At 52.2% G+C, this 20064-nt stretch overlaps 1 protein-coding gene across 8 annotated transcripts in view; it reads right to left on the bottom strand.

The window, feature by feature from the left end:
• Positions 1 to 14349, bottom strand: part of CUX2 (cut like homeobox 2) — a 66719-nt gene extending 52370 nt beyond the window's left edge. For 2 of the 8 annotated variants that reach the window (XM_027652203.1, XM_027652209.1), the window contains exon 1: positions 13233 to 13288. Coding sequence is in view for 2 of the 8 variants with exons in the window: in XM_027652207.1 (XP_027508008.1) it covers positions 12673 to 12793; positions 12967 to 12983 (138 nt within the window). In the remaining 6 variants the exon portion in view is untranslated. Of the gene's footprint in view, positions 1 to 12164; positions 12395 to 12672; positions 12794 to 12966; positions 13027 to 13232; positions 13289 to 14160 lie in introns of those variants that run through there. The other 6 variants (XM_027652202.1, XM_027652208.1, XM_027652207.1 and 3 more) reach the window with 5 other exon arrangements.
• Between the last annotated feature and the right edge of the window lie 5715 nt (positions 14350 to 20064).

Genomic DNA, 20064 nt, shown 5'->3' with positions numbered 1-20064 from the left:
CCCTTGGAATATGGGGCTGTAAAAGCTCCAGAGGAGACCTTGGAGCATGGCTGGTTGTGGTCAAATGTCAGCAAACACAGAGCATGTGGGTGCCCAGAGTGGGGCTGGAAGAAGCTACAACACCCAGCTGGACCAGAAGGCTCATTCCCATGCTCACATCCCCATCCCTGGCATTCCCATCTCCGGGATCCCCATTTTCCTGGTGCTTAAATCATTACCTCAACAAAACAACAGGAAAACTATACATACAAATGCAGAAATACACCAGATTTTAAAGAAAAGGCAACACTTTCAAGGAAGAAATAAATAATCCGCCAGGAGCAATTCCTCACCCCCAGCCATGAACTTAACTGATCTGAGGGAAAATATTTATTTAGGTTAAGGAGACTGCCAGAAGGCAAAAGTTTTAAAAGTAAAAATCCCAAAGCACCCAGGGCAAATCCATGCAAATTATCATCCCTACGAGTTCTTATCTATATCAATATCTGCCAGTGACAGTGTGTCCCCAGCCAGCCACCACACGGCCAGTGACACTCTTATATTTATGAGACTTCTACCTTTTCTGTTATTAAAAATAAGAATTTCCTTTTCAGGCAGTCCTGTGATTGGTGGCTGTTAACCACTTGGTTGGCTTCAAGCCAAAATTTTGACCCAGCGGATTCCATTTAAAAAATAATAATAATTTATTATTAAAAAAACCATGTTTATTTTACACGTCTTTACAAGAAACACATTTCAAGATGCAATGAAATATGTCACCTTTGGATTCTTGTTTGTGCCTCGGGTAATCAAACAAAATAATTGTAAAATAAATAAACAAAGCTTTTGGCCAGGTCTCCACTCAGTATTTAAACTTTTCATGGGGATCCATCTCTTTAATGATGAAATCAAAGCTACTCCCTGTGAAACTTTGCTCACAGGCAGGAATTTGGGCAGGATATTTCCACATCCCACCAAGGTTTGCTGGTGGCCCTCAGAGAGGGGAGTTCCACACAGGATACTCGGTAAGCTGTGAGCCAAACACCCCCAAAATGCTTTTATAGACAAGATTTGGTGATTGATAAGTGTTTTCCATCAATAACATGATAACTAAATCAAAGCTCCAGCGTGGCCTCGGATCTCCTGAGCAGCACCATGGATTTCCTACCCAGTCAGTGGATGGATCAAATACCTGGCACGAGGCTGCAGATAATCCCAGCGATTTATTTTGGGGGAGCCAGGGAAAGGGGAGGCAGGGCCAGGCTCCGGCCCCGGCGAGGATTTGCGTATTAGTAAAAACAAACAATCCTGTAAATAACGAGCCCCTCGTCCTGTCTCCACCACGCTCCTCTTATTGAGTGAGTCAGATGTTCTGCTGATTAAAAATTGATCCATTTCAAAATCTAATCAACAGAATAGGATTCTTTCATATGTTATCAAGGCAGCTGCTGACAACAAAAACCAAACCTGTTATTAACCCATGAACCCCGATGACCTGAACCTGGCTGGGCTCTGCAACTGTAAATTATTCAGTAGTCCAAGAGCAATACCCGTAAGCCTGATGAATTTACGCCCCGACCGGAGTCGGTGGGGGTTAAAGCCAATATCACAGACCCGGGGGGTCCCTGGGGACACGGTTCATGACACGCTGCCACTCCGTGTCATGCCTGGGAATACATTACAGGCATCTGCTCGCCTTCGCCTTGCAAATGTCTAGCCTTTTTTCTTTTTTTTCCCTTTTTTTTTTGTTGTTTTGAAATTACTTTCTGGATTCAGCACGACGCCGTGGAAAGCCCCGGCAGCATCGCTGCTCTCTGCTCCAACCCTGTGTCACCACTGCCAAGCAAAACTCACAGAGCAAATGGTTTGCATCCCTGCATTGCTGGCTCAGCCACGAGGAATGGGAAAACCAGGGGAACAACTGGGATTTGCTTAATTCCAATCGTTATTTTTAAGTCCTGCTTGCAACTCTGGCCCACGCTGCTCAACCCAACGATGGAGACGTCGCGATGGGTTGATGCCACTGCTGGGGGGCCCCTTGGATCTTGTTTCATGGGCTGGTGATGCTCCTTTGTGGCCATACCATGGGCATACCCAGTCAGGAGTCCTTACCCAGGGAGGTTTTAAAAAAGATAAAAACAACACAAAAATGATCTGCTTGTGCTTTTTCGCTGGTGGGGTTGGTACCCACTGCCCAGTTTCTGCTGGGTTTTTTGGCTCTCCCACCCCTGGTAAGAGGGGGCTGTGCTCATGCCCACAGTATGGGCACCATGTGCTGCTGACTTGTCCCTCACCAAGAACATCCCATTGGTGCAAAAGATGATGCAGAGAAGGCCCAGCCTTGCCACAGATTCCAACCCCACACCGTTGCCAGCACCCGGGATCACTGCTTGCTGAGCCACCACAGCACCACTTGGTTCCCTAAATCATAGAATCATAGAATCAGATGGGTTGGAAAGGACCTCTGAGATCATCAAGTCCAACCCTTGATCCACTATCACCACAGTTGCTAGACCATGGCACTAAGTGCCACGTCCAGCCTCATCTTAAAAACCTCCAGGGACGGAGAATCCACCACTTCCCTGGGCAGCCCATTCCAATCTCAAACCAACACCTTTTTGCAAGTTTTTTGGGGAAAACTGGCAGGTTTAAGTGTAGAGTTTAATGCTTTTTGGGGCAAAGTCCCCCAGCCCAACAGTGCTGAACTCTTTATTTCCTCCCCGGAGCTGCCCAGGCAGCCCCAGCCTGGCAAATCCACCTGGCTCCAACCAGAACGGGGAGAAATTGGCGCCACATAAACCAAGTTCAAAGATAACGACAGCTCTTCTCTTAAATCGTAATATATTTATAAGTTTAATGACTCTCTGACCTCTCCTTAAAGCCCAAATAACCCCTGGGGAGCCCCCTCAGACTGACTGCGATCGATCCCGGCTGGGCTGCGTCTCCCAGCCAGCGGCACCTCCCAGGGATGCTCCAGGCATCAGGTGGGAGGTGAAACCCCTCCTGCTCCCCCCAAAACCCGCTGGGTGACAGCAGTACGCTGGGGTTGTTCTGATATTTAATACTGAGCCCATTACCATCCTTCACCCCGCAACCTCAGGGGTACCCAGGGGACCCCAACTGGCACCATATGGCTAAAAACACCAATTATTGATTTCCCCCCCCCCCCCCAGTTAGGCCCAAAAGGGCTTTAAAAACAATTCAGAGAACCGCTGGCAGTGCCAGCACCCACAGGGATGTTCCTGGACACTCTGGAAGTGAAGCCCAGGCTGTTCCCCAGCAGGGATTTTGGAGCACTGTGCTCTCCCTGGCATGCTGGAATCCCAGTCCATCCCTAGAGCCCCAACATCAGTGCACAGACATCACCTCTATCAATTCTGGATCCAAACCTCAGGTGAAGAAGTTGGGGCTGGAGGTGTGAAGGCAGAGTACAGCCTCCTTTTACCAGCAGGGGGAGAACAAAGAAAAAAAACAGCAGAAACTGGGTAGTGGGTACCAATCCCACCAGCAAAAAAGAATAAGAGAGCATTTTTGTGTTGTTTTTTTCCTTTTTTAAACCTCCCTGGATAAAGACTCCTGGCTGGACATGCCCAAGCTCTGCACCAAGAGCAGGCTGGTCACCCACATAACTCCTGGACTGGGGCTCTATTATCCACCCTATTATAGAGTACCTGGATTAAATCCCCAGGAGCCGCATTCCCACATCACTCCTTGTGCATCATCCTGCCTGGGGCTGCGTGGATCCCTCAGCCAGACCTCCCTATGCACTTCAGCATCCTTCCAGGGATGCTGCCCAGTGGGATGCCAAAGGGATTCAGACATGGAGAACACAGCAGGGTTTTGCCTCCTAATAAACCAGATATTCCGTAAAATTCTGTTATATTACAAGATAGATATTGGGGAGCGAGTCTCGGAAGAGAAACCAAGTGTCAGATCCAGCCCAGAGCAGCCCCATCCTGGCACAGCCAGAGATCCATTCCCAAAATCTGCAAGGACTGTCTCACCACCATCCTCCTCCTCATGGCCAGGGCAGGCAGGCTCACCCAGCCCCGACCTCTGCTCCCTCTTCTCTACCTCATAATCACACTTGTGTGAAGCCGTTGCTGTACATAAGGAAGAGAGAAAACATCCTTGGAGAGCCTCACAATCAGACAATTTTTAAGATCATGGAGCATTAAACCATTCCCAATAGGGTTTACTAATCAAACAGCCAAATCCTTCATAACCAACCAATCCCTACAGAGCAATTAAATCCTTCCCCTTTAAAACACTTGGCACGCCGTCTGGGGAGAAAAAGAAAAATTTGCAAAATTCATTTGATAAATTAACCAGGGAAAAGAAAGAAGTGAATCAAGCTTTGTTCTTTTCATTTTTTTTAATTATGGAATTCACAATGCCTGAATAATGTTTAATAAGAACTATGAAAATTCCTAACAGTATTACAACACAACACAAAAGAATTAACCTGGTTACCGTGAAAAATTGCATATTTAATTAAGAACAGAGAGTTCAAAACTATCCAGAGATTTCAAAAGTACCGTTGCCTAAGGGGCTAAATTACACGCTCGCAGTGCTGCTAACAGGGCTGGAGCGCGCAATCATTACCCAAGTGTCCCCATTAAGTGACAATGGGCAGATGACATCAAATTCATTTCAAAAGCAACAGGAATTGAAGCATTCGCTTGGGTAGTGGAAAGGAAAGCGACTATCCTGCTGGTATAAACCAGACCCCTTGTTGATAAAGGCAATAATTAAAGAATAATGTTAATTAGCTGCTTTTATTCGAAAGAAAAGTGCAGTGGCAGGAGACGGTACCTCTGCGGCGTGTGCCGAGCGGAGAGTGGAGCGGGGAAGCTGCTGGCCTGGGATGCCTGGACACGTGCTGGAGCCGTGCCCAGGGCAGAGTCCTGTTGGCCTCAGGTACCCACTGGTTCAGCCAGCCCTCAGCTCTGCCAGGAATGGGGCTGGGAAGAGTTTGGAGGTTCTTGGGATCAGCAGAGAACACCTCATCACCGGCCCCAGAGAAAGGGAACTGGAGTGGCATAGCCAGAGCGTCCCACTCCAGCACAACAAACATGACATCAGCAACCACTAAGGGGAGAGACCTCATAAACTGACAGAATAACGGAATATCCTGAGTTGAAAGTGATCCACAAGGATCATCAAGTCCAGCTCCTGGCCCTGCCCAGGACACCCCAACAATCCCACCCTGTCCCTGAGAGTGCTGTCCAAACACTCCTTGAGCTCTGGTAGCCTCAGGGCTGTGACCATTCCCTGGGGAGCCTGTTCAGTGCCCCACCACCCTCTGGGGGAAGAACCTTTTCCTGAGACCCAAGCTAACCCTCCCCTGGAGAGAACTCACCCCCCCCATCCTGGGGGGTACAGGGAGAGCTACAGCATTGGGGGTCCCAACAGCCTTCCTGCTGGAGGACACCATCCTCTCCATCACCCCATCCCAGCCACTGTGCTGGGCATCACGGGGGGCTTTTAGCAACACTACTCACCCAAAACAGAGCCAAGAAACTGGGAGGACAAGAAGGATAATAATTACCCAGCTTCCAGGGATGCAGCAATGTTTGTGCACCGCTCCGAGAACCGCAGACGGAGGCAGCTCTCCCGGTTGGAGTGATTAATAAGGAATAAATGTCCTCTGCAGCCAGGCTGAGCAATAACAGCCTGGCTCTGGCTCCGTGCTTACAGCACACATTACAAGCCCCGCTGCCAGCGCCAGGTAATACTTTATTATGTTATCCCGATGGAAGAAAACAAAGGATGCTCGAGGTCCTGACTTTGGTGTAAAAACCACGGGAGCGTTACCAGAGGCAACGGCAGCGTGCTCAGAGCGGCTGACGCACGGCACAGCTCCACCAGAGGAATATTTACACGGGGTTCAAATTGGTTATTTACTTTTTTAGGAATCCTTGTTGCAGGAGACCTGGTTGGCACAGACACGCTGAGCCATTTAATATTAAAGCGGCCCCGCCATCGCGACGAGTCGCTGAAACCACAGCGAAGTCAATGCCCGGGGGGGCTGCTGCAGCTTTGGGGAAACCACTGAGGGTCACAACTAACTAGTCCAAAAATCAATTAAACAGCAAGGCCATAGTAAAGAGTAAAAGGTACTGAAACCGTTTTGGAAGGAGCTGTTGGCGTGTCCAGGGAAGCTCAGCTTAAAAAAAGCCACTGACTGTGGGAATATTGAATATTGCAAAGCAGGGCTTGGGCAGACACGACCAAAATAATTCATATTAAATATGTTGATGAGGTTGAAGGTGACCATCATCACACACTGCTCTTCTGATGGGGATCCTGGTTGCAGACCTGGAGTGAGCAGATGTTGTGCCCCATCATCTGAGGCTCCCTCTCCATCCAGAGTTGGGATCTGTGAGCACCAGACAGGGCCGACCCGGGAATGGGGACTGCTGCTGTGCCCCTGCACATTAAAAGCACTCTGGATCCTAATGAGCACGCCAGACTTCATGCTATCTTAGCTTTTTGGGTAGATTTGCTGATGACCCCCCACACCATGCTGATTTTGAGAGCCAGCTCTTCACTGTGAGCCTGGATCTCCTGGCAAAGATGCCCCCTGAGATCCCCTGCACGGGAACACAAACCATACATGCAACCCTTCTGAGGGGCCTGTGCTGCAGGAGATGATGGACCAGCCCAAAGCCACACACTCAGGGCATGGGCACAACCCTCACAATGCTGCCAGACCCCTTTTTGGGGTGATTCACCCCCAGGTGCTGGTTTGCAAAAATACTCCATCGCCTGTGCCCCAGGAACAGGGAAATTGAGGCACAAAGGCATCGCCCAGGGCAGCAAGTGGGTGCTGGGACAGAGCCCAGCCCAGTGCAGAGTGTCACAGATGTCCCACTTCAACCCAATCCAGAGATTTCATAGAATCATGGAATGGTTTGGGCTGGAAAGGACCTCAAAACTCATTTAGTCCCACTCCCTGCCAGGTTGCTCCAAGACCCATCTAATCTGGCCTTGGACACTTCCAGGGACAGGGGAGCCACAGTTTCTCTGGGTAACCTGTGCCAGGGCCTCATCACCCTCACAGGGAGGAATTTCTTCCCAATATCTAATCTGGATCTACCTTATTTCAGTTTAAAGCCATCCCCTCTAGTCCTGTCACTCCATGTCCTCGTCCAAAGTCCTTCTCCAGCTCTCTTGGAGTCCCTTTAGGCACTGAAAGGTGTTCTAAGGTCTCCTGGTGCTCTTCTCCAGGCACCTGTGGTGGGGAAGGGGACACAATCCCATTATTTCACAGGGGGCTGGAGACAGGAATGTTGAGTTTTAATCCTCCCAGAGAAAAACCCAATGCCCCATGCTCAGCCCCATCCTCCCCACCCACTGAGCCCTGAGATGATGGGGTGAGGCACCCACAGATTCCACTCCCCCCAAAACCAAGCAAGGAGAGTGGGAATCATAGCACAGCAGGGAGCCAAATCCTTCCTCCCAGGTTTTGCTGTCTTGGAAAAATACACCGAAAGCTGCAGGAAAATGTGCACCACCAAAAAAAAAAAAAAAAAGGTAATCAAAGAAAACTCAGTCACAGATCCTGTTGCAACACACAGGAGAAAGTGTTACAGAAGGGGAAAACTTTTTAATAAAGTCTGCAAGTATATATTCCTCCTTTATCAACCTCAAGATTTATTGACCCAAGGAGCCATATTGACTGAATAAATCTTGATAATGACCCCAGCAGAAGTCAATACCTGCTTATTATCTCCCAAGTTGGGGAATTACATCTTTCGGTAATAGGAGCAGGATGGTACAAAATGTTCTGAGAAACTTCAGCCAGGCTTTTTGGGGGGAATGGATGTCTCTAATGCGCCTTTTCCAATCTGAGAGGGAATGTGTTACACCATCAATACAGCAGGGGAGCCGTGGTGTGGTTTCTGTCTCGAGGTCTGGTGAGGGGGGAGCACAAACCGTCGCTTCCCAATCCTAAATTAATTCCATTTCAAGGCCTGCTGAGGAGCAGGATGCTGCAGCTCCCCATTGCCCTCCCTCCCCGCAAACAATGGCCCTGTAATTTCAATTTGCCGTGTTGCGTTGGCAGGTCCCAGGATAATTCCCTGAAATTTGGGATGTGAGATTTCCTGCAGTCAGGGATGTAGCTCCATGACTACGCCAGTGCCCAAGGGAGGAGGGAAGCAGCAACATCATCTCACGGGACACAGAGACTCCTCTGAGAACCAAAATACACTGATTTTCTCCAACCAGCAAAACTAGGGAGAGAAAATAGGGGAGCAGACGGGTCCCTTGACCCCCTAATCCATAAGCAAGCAAAGCCTCCTGCATTTAAAGATGGTGCTTCTTTAGCCAACAGTCAACTTCCATTGAGCAGAGAAAACAGGAGCCCTGGGACCAGCACACACAACAACTTGCCTGTATTTTCATTTCAAGTCTCTGCAGACAGAAAGAAAAATTAACTGAAGGGAGCAGCTCCTGAGCCAACATATGGAGGGAGACGAATCGCGAGCTCCGTGCGCTCCGCTGAGGTTCTCTGGTTAAGCAAGTGCCTCCTAAAGGACTCACAGGCTGGGAGTGTACTGCCTGCTTAATCTGGTCATAAATAATAATTCAGATCACCAAACCCTTTAACATTCTGCTCCACCTGCAGCACAGAGGCCCTGCTGAGCCCTGCCAAACTCACGGCTTGAGGCAGCGGGAGGTGATGCTGCAGCCCTGGGAGCCCAAGGAAACAGCTCCCTGCTCACCACCATTGATGCAAGAAGCACCCCATGAGCCTCCCTCCAGGCTCTCCCCCATTTCAGCAAGCACAGCAACCCCAAGAGCTCCACTCACTATCCCCATACTCATCTCCAAGCTGGTAAACCCACTGGGAGATGCACAGCTCACACTCTTCCCTCCAGTCCCACAAAAATCAAATTATATTTCCATCCCTGTCCCCTATTTGCCTCTTGGCCACAATCCCTTTCCCCCCCCCCCCTTCCAAGGCCATAGAGACAATCCACTAAACTGGATCAGGAGGCCAGTGCATACATCTCTAATGGGCTGCAGCACGCACACAATTAATTAATGGATTTATTAATTAGGGAAGAAGTCACTCTTCGGGCTGGAATTGGGGTCACCAGTTTCTAAAGTGAGAGCTGTGGAGCTAAAGATAAACTCTAATTTTCTGCAGCTCTTCTTGTCTGGCAGTGTCTCAATTATTCAGCCACAAGAAAAAAAAAAAATCAAATTTCAGTTCAGGAACTTCACGGTCCGACTTTCTGGCGCCGCTCAACACAGACCCCACAGCAGGTGGGACCAGAAACACGGCCCTTCTCCTTCTTCCCTTCACATATGAATTGGAAATAGTAGAAATACCAAGCATTCACTTCTAATGAAGGATTTGGGGGATGTGGGATGGATGCTGCACCTCAGCCTCTCCCAAGGAGGGAACGGTGGTGGAGGAAGGAGACATCAAAGTGGTCAATGACAGTGAAGTTCAGAGACACACAGGTCCTCCAGCCACCAAGGTTTGAACTTGCTGATGCTGCAGCATCAGCTACATCCCAGAACCATCAATCTCTAAGGAAACAGAGCTCCTGGGTGAGGGAAAGAAACATCTCCAGTGTTCCTATCAACAGACAGGCTACAGAGCACAACCACAGCAGGAGACAGCAGAGAATCCACATAAAGAGTACCATCATGAATGTCCTGGTCACTGGGAACCTCTCAAGAGGAGCACTCAACTATCAGACCACAGACAACCCAACCATGAGACAGGTATCTGCCAGAACAGTTTCATTAGTGCCACTGCTCCCAAATTCCTATTAATTGGTGTACAAGTTTCGAGTTGGTTTCCCGAAAGACTAGGGAATTGGATTTTGGGGTATCTCAAACCATGACAATTGGTTAAACCAGATGATTCTGCAGCCACCACTCCCCACGCCCTGATGCACTGGGAGCAGCTGGAGCCACTGGAAAGACAAAACCACATTCTCAACCTCCCAACCTGGTTTCTCAGCCAGCCCCAGGCACAGGCTGCACTTTCACAAACCCTGAGAATTCAGCTTGGAAAAACATAACGCCCCGAGATGGGGGCACCCAGAGCTCCCTTGGGTTCCCCCTCTCTTTCCCTCAGGTACCATCCCACCCTCCAGCAGGGATGAGGACAGATAGTGTTGGGTGCTGGAGATGCTGGAGGAATCTAGAAGGTCCCACCAGTCTCTCCTTAAAAGCCCTAAAAAACACACGGCACCCAGAGAATTTGCAGAGGTGAAGCTCCCCAGAAGCACCTCAGCCTCCCCCCGAGGTTATCCTGCTGCTCCACAAGAATGCAGTTAAGTTTATTAGTCCAAGTTCCCGGAATTAAGCTCCAGCCAAGAGGACTGATAGCTTATTTACTGCTGTCGTCTATATAAAGCAGAATTTTGACACATTGTTAAATGATGCACATTTAGATAAGTCAAGCTGTCATATCATTTAATGGATGTCTAAACTCCCTCTGCAGCTGATATGTAAAATTTATGCACTTCAGAATATCATAAGGTTATAATATTTTAATCACATCCACAGTTGTGTGTTGGGTTTTTTTTGCCTCCCCTAAACTTTAAACAGCAAAAACATTTCATCAACCAGACCACGCTCCGCAGGCTCCCGGCTCACCACCATCCGGCAGAGCCGCCGCCGCTGAAGTTTGTGCCCAACTCCAGCACAGGGAGAACATTTGCATTCCCGGGAAATAAAACGAAGAACATTTTATTTGACAAACCAAAGGCTGGAGCCGTGTAGCCCGAGCTCATCTGCATAATGAGATGTGAAGACATTTATAAAAGATGGCTCTAATCGCTCTCACTCGCCGTTGTATTTATTATCCCAAACCAGCAGCTCGCAGCTCTTCCCATTTTTTTTTTGCTGTTTTACCACGGAACGGGTTGGATTCAAGCAGCACACGGAGCACGGAATCCATACGGCGCTACCCGGAACGCAATAAACCCCCAGCAAATTAAAACCCAAAAAACCTACGAAGGTATGAATCCCACTCTGACTATTACACACAAGAAAGCTGTAAAAAAATACTGCATTAGTAATGTACACAATAAACCAATCTCATAACCCGGTGAAATACGTCTGGCATTATCTTTGATGGAATTTTATCTCTTCTCATTTCCGCGACTCTCCGCCGTAAAAGGGCTCAGCGCCGTTTCGATCCGAGCGCTGCCGAGTAGCACATTATCCCTGTGTTTTCCATATGCCCACCATTCATCAGGGCGGCTCAAACTCTGCCATTCCCGGCCAGCCCCAGGCCACCAGAGCTGCTCAGACACATCCATTAAAAAGGAATGGGGGAAAAAAAAAAAAAAAAAGGAAAAAGCTCTTGGAAGAATATAAATGGATTGTTTTCCTTCCTTTTTTTTTTTTTTTTTTGATTCTTGTTTTCAATTTATTTTTTTTTTAAATTTTATTTTTTTATGGAGGGCATTAGGCCAAGCTGCCACAAGGTCACCTTTCCCACCGTGATCCCGGCGAGGCGGCAGAACTGCTGCCTGGACAGGAGTCAGTCCTCACTGCTCCCTCTCCAGCTCCGCACCCATCCACAGTCCCCGGCAGGCTGGGAAAGGAGAGCTGCCACCTCCCAGCCCACCTCTCCCTCCGGCAAAGTTCACCCCTGAGAGACCCACGGCAAAGTAGCTGCCAATATTTATCTTTAAATAAAGGTCTGCGCGCACCCAGGAAAAGTCATTAGCGCGATTTAGAGGGGAACGCTTTTGTATCCGAAGCGCTTAGAGCCGTAATCCCTTCCCTTCCACAAAGCCAGAGCGGAGCAGTCATGGCAAACCCACCGGCCGTGGTACCTGCGGTACTTTTCGGGTCGCGCAGCGCAGACGCGGCACATAATCTGCTTAAAAGCCAAAATGTATTAAATGCTGGAACTGTTGATCCAGTACCGGAGCCCCATAAATCGCATCGCAATTTGTTTACTCCCCTCCGAAGCATGCTGCATTTTAAACTCCGGAATATCCTACAGGATAAACCCGTTTAATATCCATGGAAATGAGCGTTTCGGCTGTTGTAGCGGCTCCAGGTTGGGTTTCATCCCATTATGTTGGGAGAGCCATTGTGTTAATTATCCGCCTCCTGTTTAAGGTGCGCATTTAAGGTCACAAACTGTCAGCAGCCCCCGGCCAACCTTCCCCCGCACACGGTAACAAAGGACTTACCGGGAATTTCACAGACCGAGGGTACCACGGTGGGATACGGCGGCCGTGACCTGCCCGGAGCCACAAAGGAGCTGCCGCCCCCCCGCCGCATCCATCCCCGGCCCGAGCAGCACCGCCTGGCACCGACCGCCTTCCCGGCGCTCAGGGCTGGCCGAGCCCCCGCACCGGCCCCGCACACCGGCCCTGGATAACAATGGGAGGGCGGCGGGGCTCCGGGCAGCCCCGCTCCGCCATCCCCGCATCCATCACCGCACCCGCGAGGCTCTGCCCGCCCCGCGCGCACCGGGGGACGCGGGGACCGGGCTGCGGGGGGGCACCGGGGACACTTGGCAGCCCGCGGGCACCTGCGGCTCCGCTCCGCGGGCGGGGACCGCCACAAACTTGGCGGGGCGGCGCGGGGGGCCGCGCTCCCCGCAACTTCATCCCGCGCAACTTCCCTCCCTCCCTCCTCTTTCTCCCTCCCTCCCGCCGGGGCGGAGCGGCGGCCGCCCCCCGGCCCCGCTGTCACCTCGGGGGCGGCGGGGTGGGGGCCGGGGCTCCATCGCGGCTCCATCGCCGCTAGCGCTGCTCCATGTTCCCGGGCGGCGCCGAACAAAGAGCGGCGGCGGCGGGGGATCAATTTCTGATACCTATCGATGGGGAAGGGCGGGCGGAGGGAGGGGGGCGGGCGCGGGGGGGGGGGGGGGGGGGGGGAGGGAGGGAGGGAGGGATGGGGGCGGCCGCCCGGATCACCCCCCCTTCCCCTCCATCCTCCCGCTCCCTCCCGCCCGCCGCCAGCCCCGCGCCCGCCGCCGCCACCGACCTGGAGCCGGCGGACATCAAACCGTGTCCGGTATCGACACATCGATCCCACCTCGGCGGCCATCTTGGGGGAGCCCGGTGGCGCGGAGGGGGCGCGGAGCCGCGCGGACCGGGGGGGGGTCTGCCCGCCCCCACCGGGGACGGCCCCGCGCTGGGGAGGGAGGGGGAACCCCCCCGGTCCACCCCCCTTCCCCTCGGGACCACCCCCGATTATCGCCCCCCCGTCACTCCAGGACCAACCCGCCCCATATCCGTGGGTCTCCGTACGGGGAAGGGTCGCGGAGCCCTCCGGGTGATGGTGGGGTTTTTTCCCAGCCCAATCGAGGGTTTTAGCTGGAAAATCGCCAGCCGGAAGCCGCCGGTTAAACTTTTCCAGGGTTTTTTTTGATTTGGTTTTTTTTTTCTCCCCCTAACCTGACCCATCCAGCACCTTTGACCTGCCGGGAATGGCTACAGCAAACACGCTCTGAGCGCTCCGCGGCCAGAAACACCCCGGGTTCAGAAACACGCCGAGTTCAGGCTGGTTTAGGGCTGCATTTTTAAATTTCTCAGTGCGGTGGGCTCTGAGGAATCCAAACAACTTCAGCAGAGGAACAGAGCCCACCCAGCAGCACCTGTACCTGGAATTCCCACTCTGCTTCCCCACCGCAGGAAAAGAACTTTACAGTTTCAGCCCCAAGTTGTCCCATAGCCTGTTGCACTGATCACCCCGGCACCCAAAGGGCTTGGACAATCAGTTCCCAATCCTCTGGGTAAGCGGTAACCCCTCAGCAGAGCCGTGTTTGCACTTGAGGGACCCCAACCCCGCTGGCTGTGACTCGTTTTTGAGCGAAAAGGACGGAGCTGCCCCTCGGGTCCCTTTTGCAGGCAGGTATTTGCAGAACAAGCAAGTGCGGCGGTTTAATATTCCTGCCAAGGAGCAGGTAACACCCCGGGCTGCTGTGCAGACACGTGCACGTCTCTGCTCGTGGAGGAGCCCAGGGGCTCCTCCCAGGCTGGGACACAAATCCACATGCCAGCTCCCCTCCCCGAGACAAGCTCATTCCCCACCACCACCCCACAGAGGGGGATGCAATCCTGAAGTGTTCCCAGGGGTTCACAAGCTGCTTTGCCTCCACAACTGCAGAGACGATGAGGGCAGCGAGCAGCAGCCACCATGTTCACCACTGTCCTGCTCCCCCTCTCTTACCTGTACTTGATCCCTGTACTCCAAAGGGCTGGAGGGAGCATGGACACCAGCAAATCCAGACATGCTCCTGCAGTGGTCACTCATAGTCCTTCACTGTTCCCAAAGCTCTCAGCTCCTTTTGGTGCAGCAGATCCTGCAGTGCTGAAGCCTCTCTCTGCATGTAGTTGGGGAAGAAACAGTCCCTCACTGCCCAGATAAAATCCTGTTGCTATTCCCTGCATTTTGCAGGACTCTTGGGATTCCACTAAAAAGCACCATTTGAGTTCAGAAGACATCAAAGAAAAGGAACACTCTTCGAACCGCTCCCTGCTCTGCAGGTGCTTCCAATTGTCACAGGGACAGGTCTGCTCCTGGGCCAGGAAAACTGTCCAAAAGGGTAAGGCAGACACCCAAAGTGACCTTGGCCCCACTCTGTAGCACAAACAGCCAAGAAACGATCTTGTTCTTCTCATCTCCTCCACTCAGAGAAACTCAGGAGTCGCTCACGATCCCACAATTGCAAAACGCCTCAGGCAGAAGAACAAGTGAACAGAAAATCAGAGTTCAAAGAAAGGATTTGCAGGAGCAGAGGCAGTTTGTGTCAGAGAGAGCCTGGATGTTCCTGCAAACCCTGTCAGCCTCTTCTTCACCTCCAGAGCTGGCTGCAGAAGGGCTTCCCATGGCAGATCCTTCTCATGGTCCCACAACAAAAACATCCCCCTGGAACTGGGGGACCCCAGATGAAAATGCTGAGCTGAAATTTCAACCCTATTGGCATCAACAAAAATTTTCATGGTGCTCTGAGACCCCAACCATGTGTGCTGTCCCTCCTTAGGGGCACCCAAGTCAAGCCTCCTTACTTTGCTCAGGGAACCCAGGCACTATAAATAGATTTTCTTATCCCCACAATCACAATCAGGGAGTAGAAACCACTGGGAGTCGTTGAGGTTTGTAATGAGATTGGGGCTGCTGGTGGTACCAGGCAGCTGCTTCACCTCTGGCTTAATGAGGCTGTAATTAGCCAGGGGTGGGAGCACAGGCTGTGCAAGGGGAGATCCCACGTGGGAATTCATTTCCATCCCTCCCTCAGGGCCAGGGGGAGGTTTGCTTATAGATGGATCAGTAAACCAGGTGGGATGGGTGGTCTTTGCTGGGGGTGAGCTGGTTTCTACTCTTTGATGCAAATGTGTCCTCTCTGTACCAGCAACAGGGATTGCCTAGTCTGTCCATGACCAAGATGCTCCAGGAATCTGCTGTTGGACCCCATCAGGACGGGTCCCAGGCAGGGAGACTTTCTCCTACGCCCACAAAGCTGATCTCACACCCATAAATCACCTCCCTGCTCTGCTGCCCAGGGAACAGAGGAGCCTGCTCATAAATCAGGAATAAAACTAACTTGGCATCTTTGGTGAGCAAATTAAATTGTGGGCTTTGGAGGAATGTTTCTGTTTGGCCGAATCATTAATAAATCAATGGGAGCCATAAGGAAGAGGAGAGGGACTGTGCCCTGTGCCACACAGAGAGCTGTGGGGTGGCACGAACCATCCCCATCCCTGTGTCCCCTCAGGCAGTGCAGAGGGGCCCTGGAGCACCCCGGGGAGAGCAGGGGGACCCCGATCCTACACTCCCCCCCATGTAGGGCTCACCCACCCCAGGGGACGCTGCGAGGCGCAGGTTAATAAATCAGTTTGTTTCCAGCCCGGTTTGCTTTGTGCGCCTGACAATAGACCGTTGTAAATGGCAGCCCCTTGCCTCCTCTACTGAAAGGCTTTTAATTAAAATATGGAAGGGGCTTTTCTGTGTACTTAAAAAAAAAAAAAAAAAAAAAAAAAGGAGATTTCAGCACACTCCCATTCCAATTCTAGGCGTTAATTTATTCCTGCCTTCCTGGCGTTTGTGATCCATGTCTTTGTGCAGTGGTCCAGCCCCATTAGGCAGTCGAGAGGCGATGCTGGGAGCAAGAGTCATGTGCCAGTAGGGCTGGAGAGCCAGTGGTGGTGAGGAGCCAGTGGTGATGATGAAACAGTTGTGGTGGTGAACCAGTGGTGGTGGTGAGCAAGAAATGATGGTGAGCCAGAAATGATGGTGAGCCATCAGTGACGTGAGCTCACTCAGTCGCCTTGTCCCAAGGTTGGGCAGAGGGACACCAGGAACCCCAATGTGGGACAGTGCCGTCAGGGCAAGTGGGAATGTGTCAGGCCCTGGAACTGCCCAGGAGCTCAGGCCCAGCTTCAGCCCTGGGCACAGAGAAGAAAGACCCTCATGGGGATGCAGACAGCTGCTCCCAGAACTCTGTCCCCATCCCGTGCCGGGGAAGGCAGTGAAGCCCCTGCCAGCTGTCACTGAGCAGGTTTGGTCCTGGGGTTCCAAAAACCCTGGCATGGGTCTTGCTGCCTCCCCCATGCCACCACTGTTTTGAGGGTCAGGTTTTCGCCTTCTCCAGTGGAAAAGGCTGGGGCCGTGCCAGGGCACTGCCTTGCCCTCCAGCAGTGAGGTACAAGCCATCCCAGTGTCTCCCACATCCTCACAAATAATTTAGAGTGTTCGATAGTCATGGATGCCATGGATGTCTCAGCCCTGGAAGTGTTCAAGGCCAGGTTGGACGGGGCTTGGAGCAACCTGGGCTAGTGGAAGGTGTCCCTGCCCATGACAGGGGGGTTGGAACGGGATGGGGTCTTTAACAACCCAAACCATTCCGTGATAGCACAGAAGCCCATCACCACAGGTGATGGAGCTTCCTGACCATCTGTCCTCTCCTTGCAGCCCCTCTCCCCCACCCCTTTGCCCCGATCCTTCCTCTCCCCCATCCCTTTTCCCCCATCCCTCTCCTCTCTCCCCCGGGCCCGGGCAGCGCCCGCACCGCACCCGTTACAACGTCGCCACCTGGCGGCCACCGCGGTAACTGCAGCGCGTCCCCGCGGGCCGGGCCGGGCCGGGCCGGGCTGAGGGGACACGGAGGGGACACGGAGGGCACACGGAGGGGACACGGAGGGGACACGACTGGTCACGGCGGGGACACCCCGAGGGGGACGCTAAGGGACATGGGGGCCACAGGAGTGCAGGGTGAGGCGCCTCGGGGGCACAGCACCCCTCCGTCTCCCCTCAGTGCCCGCGGGATATGTGTTGAGCTGTGCCCGGTCTCAGCCCTCGCTGCCCTCCAGGATGCACAGGGAGGGTGCCCGGGCCCCTCCACAGGCTGCCTTTCTGCCACGGCTACTTCTTTCCAGGCACATGCTCCCTACAGTTAGCACATGTTTTTTAATTAATTTTCCTCTTTTATTGCTTTGCCCAAATTATCTCTACTCCGACACCGTTTGCGTGCGCTCAGCGGATAACGCTGCTATTTATGGCTTTCCCTGTCAGTGCTGTGGCTCGGGAGGCCAGGACACAGACCTCTCCCCTGGGCTGCATCCTGTTGCCAATGCAGGGCACAGCCCTGGGACAGGCTAGGAGCTCAGGGGTGGGGAATCATCTGTCCTTGTCCCCATCCTCAGGCCACCCACCCCCTGGCTCTGTTTGGTGGGTGGCAGCTCTTCCCCAGACCCCTGGGCTGGACAAATCCTCCTGGCCACAACCACGGTGATATATCCTTCTGATGGAAAACAGAGCTGAATCAGGCAAAACTGCTGAATTAAATCTGTCTGGAAGAAGCTGTTAAACATGGAAACCTTCTGAACATGGGGATAAAATCCTCCGAAAGCTCCTGAGGATGCTGCCAGCAGAAAGGGGCTGTAGAGGGGTGTGATGAGCAAGGGAAGGATGTTTCCGATGCTCCACGCAGTGGGAACTGAGGTGCAGGGATGTGACAGAAGCCAACTGAGGCAGAGGAGGTGAATTCCAGCCACCAGCCAGCACTGGGACACACAGGTCACCCCACGGCCCCCCTCAGTGGGGATGGGGTGACCACCACTGCCAGCTTCAAACTGCAGCTCTGAGCTGCACAGGAATCCATCCTTCTACCTTTAATGAGCTTTCTCCCTTTGAAAATAATCATTACCAATAAACAAATATAGCAGCCAGTGTATATAAGCATCAAATTAAGTAGGTACATGCATTTGTTATATTTGATATAGCCTTGTTAACTGAAATTCCTGGATTTGGAATACGTATTGATTTCAGCAAACATATATTATTTTACTGTAAGTACCAACAGCCATTGTAGTTAATATACAACAGTTTAATTTAAAATGCATTAGTTTAATAAAAATGCATAAAACAGAAGGGAATTGCATTAGCTTCAATAAAAAATTCAATTTCATAAATATTATCCAGTGTTAAAATGCATTGATTTCCTGGGAAAATGTATTGGTCAGAGGTAATTTACATTGGTTTGGATGGGAACGTCCTGGTGTGTATACATATGTATTAGTTTAGTCAAATGTGTCTGATCACAGAAAAAAATATAGGTTGGAGCCAGGGATATTCATAAGGAAATGTTGTGGAGCGAGCGGCAGCACGGGCTGGCTCTGGAGCATCCTGCCCCACTGGTGTGGCTGTGCCAGGGCCTGGACACCCCCAAACCAGCTCTGTGGATGCTCAGACCCGGGGACACCACGTTGCTGCCGGGATTCCCGGGACACAGGGAGCCCATTATCGGCCTCGGGCAGGACTTGGCTGGGGTGCAGGGACACGTCTGGCTCAGGCTGAGCACACGCCTGGCAGAGAGCGGGGGTTAATCAAATCCTTTTGACTCCGTTTTTTATCGAGCTCAAGAGGGGCTGGCCTATTAATTAGAAAGGCTTTTTCATGTAAAACACAGGCTCTTTTGCAGATAAGAAGGGACGATGCTTGATTCTGCCCTGGCACGGATATGTGTGTTATTCCCTGACATCCATTCACGGGCTGCAGCCACTTCCCACAGCTCTTTTGTTCACTACAGGGCTCCAGAGACACATATGGACATACAGACATATTTAAAGCACTCAGGTTTTCCTGGGCACCAATAAGCCCCCTGATATACACAGTGGGAAAAGGATACATACAATTCCTCGAGGTGCCTCCGTCCATAGGCTGGACCGGAATCCTGGTGGGGAGCAGGATCTGACCCATGCAGCACAGAGGATTGCAGCTGACAGCGAGAAGCGAGCAGTGGAGCAAAGGCACTGTCTTACAAATTTCAACAGAAATCCAGGCAGCCACCTGCACCCCATCCCATCCCAGATTTCTGTGCCCCTTTGGCACAACCGACCCCTTTAAGCCCCCAGTCACCATCTCATCGCAGTTACAGCCTGGGCAACACTGGGGAGAGACCCAGGTCTGGCCTCTTCCAGACTGGGCAGGCAGAAATGCTTATTCCCCAAAAAACTCATATTCTGGGAGATCTCCACGGCTCCAGGAATGCCTCCTGCGCCTCCAGCCATGCCCAGCATGGACAGGGAGCAGGGGACGGGAGCACCCAGGCGGCGCCGGCGGCTCCATGGCCAACCGGTCCCGTTAAACCACCACACATCACTTCCCTGATGCTTATGGATTTTTCCTTAATGCCACAAATTAAGGTAATTGGGCTCGGCTGGCCGATGAATCCAGCTGAACTTGTCGGGAGGAGGGAGCGGCCGTGCTGAGATTGATCCCCCTCATCCCTGGCTGTGCCCGGGGCCGGTCCTGGCCCCAGCTCTGCCCCCGCGGTTCTCTCTCCTGCCCTTTTGCTCACACAGACCCCAAACCACACCCTGAAATCCCTTCCGTGAGTTGCAGCTCCATCCAGATGAGGCAATCATTCCGGGATCAGGAGTTTTCTCCTCTCCAGGCACTTTTCCCAACATGTTTCCCTGCTGCCTACAGAAATCCTCCCTGTAATGCCATCCTTGCTGGCTCGGCTGCGGCAGCCAGGCAGTGAGGTGAGACAGAGCAGCGAATGCCAGGGATTAAACACGATATTTGTGTCCTCTGAGAGAACAAGGGCAGCGTCTGGGCAGAGCCTGGAGCTCTGGG

This window comes from Corapipo altera, unplaced genomic scaffold (genome assembly GCF_003945725.1).
Source record: "Corapipo altera isolate COAL_440 unplaced genomic scaffold, ASM394572v1 67, whole genome shotgun sequence".
Lineage (NCBI taxonomy): Eukaryota > Metazoa > Chordata > Aves > Passeriformes > Pipridae > Corapipo > Corapipo altera.
This window is presented reverse-complemented; position numbering and strand designations above follow the sequence as displayed.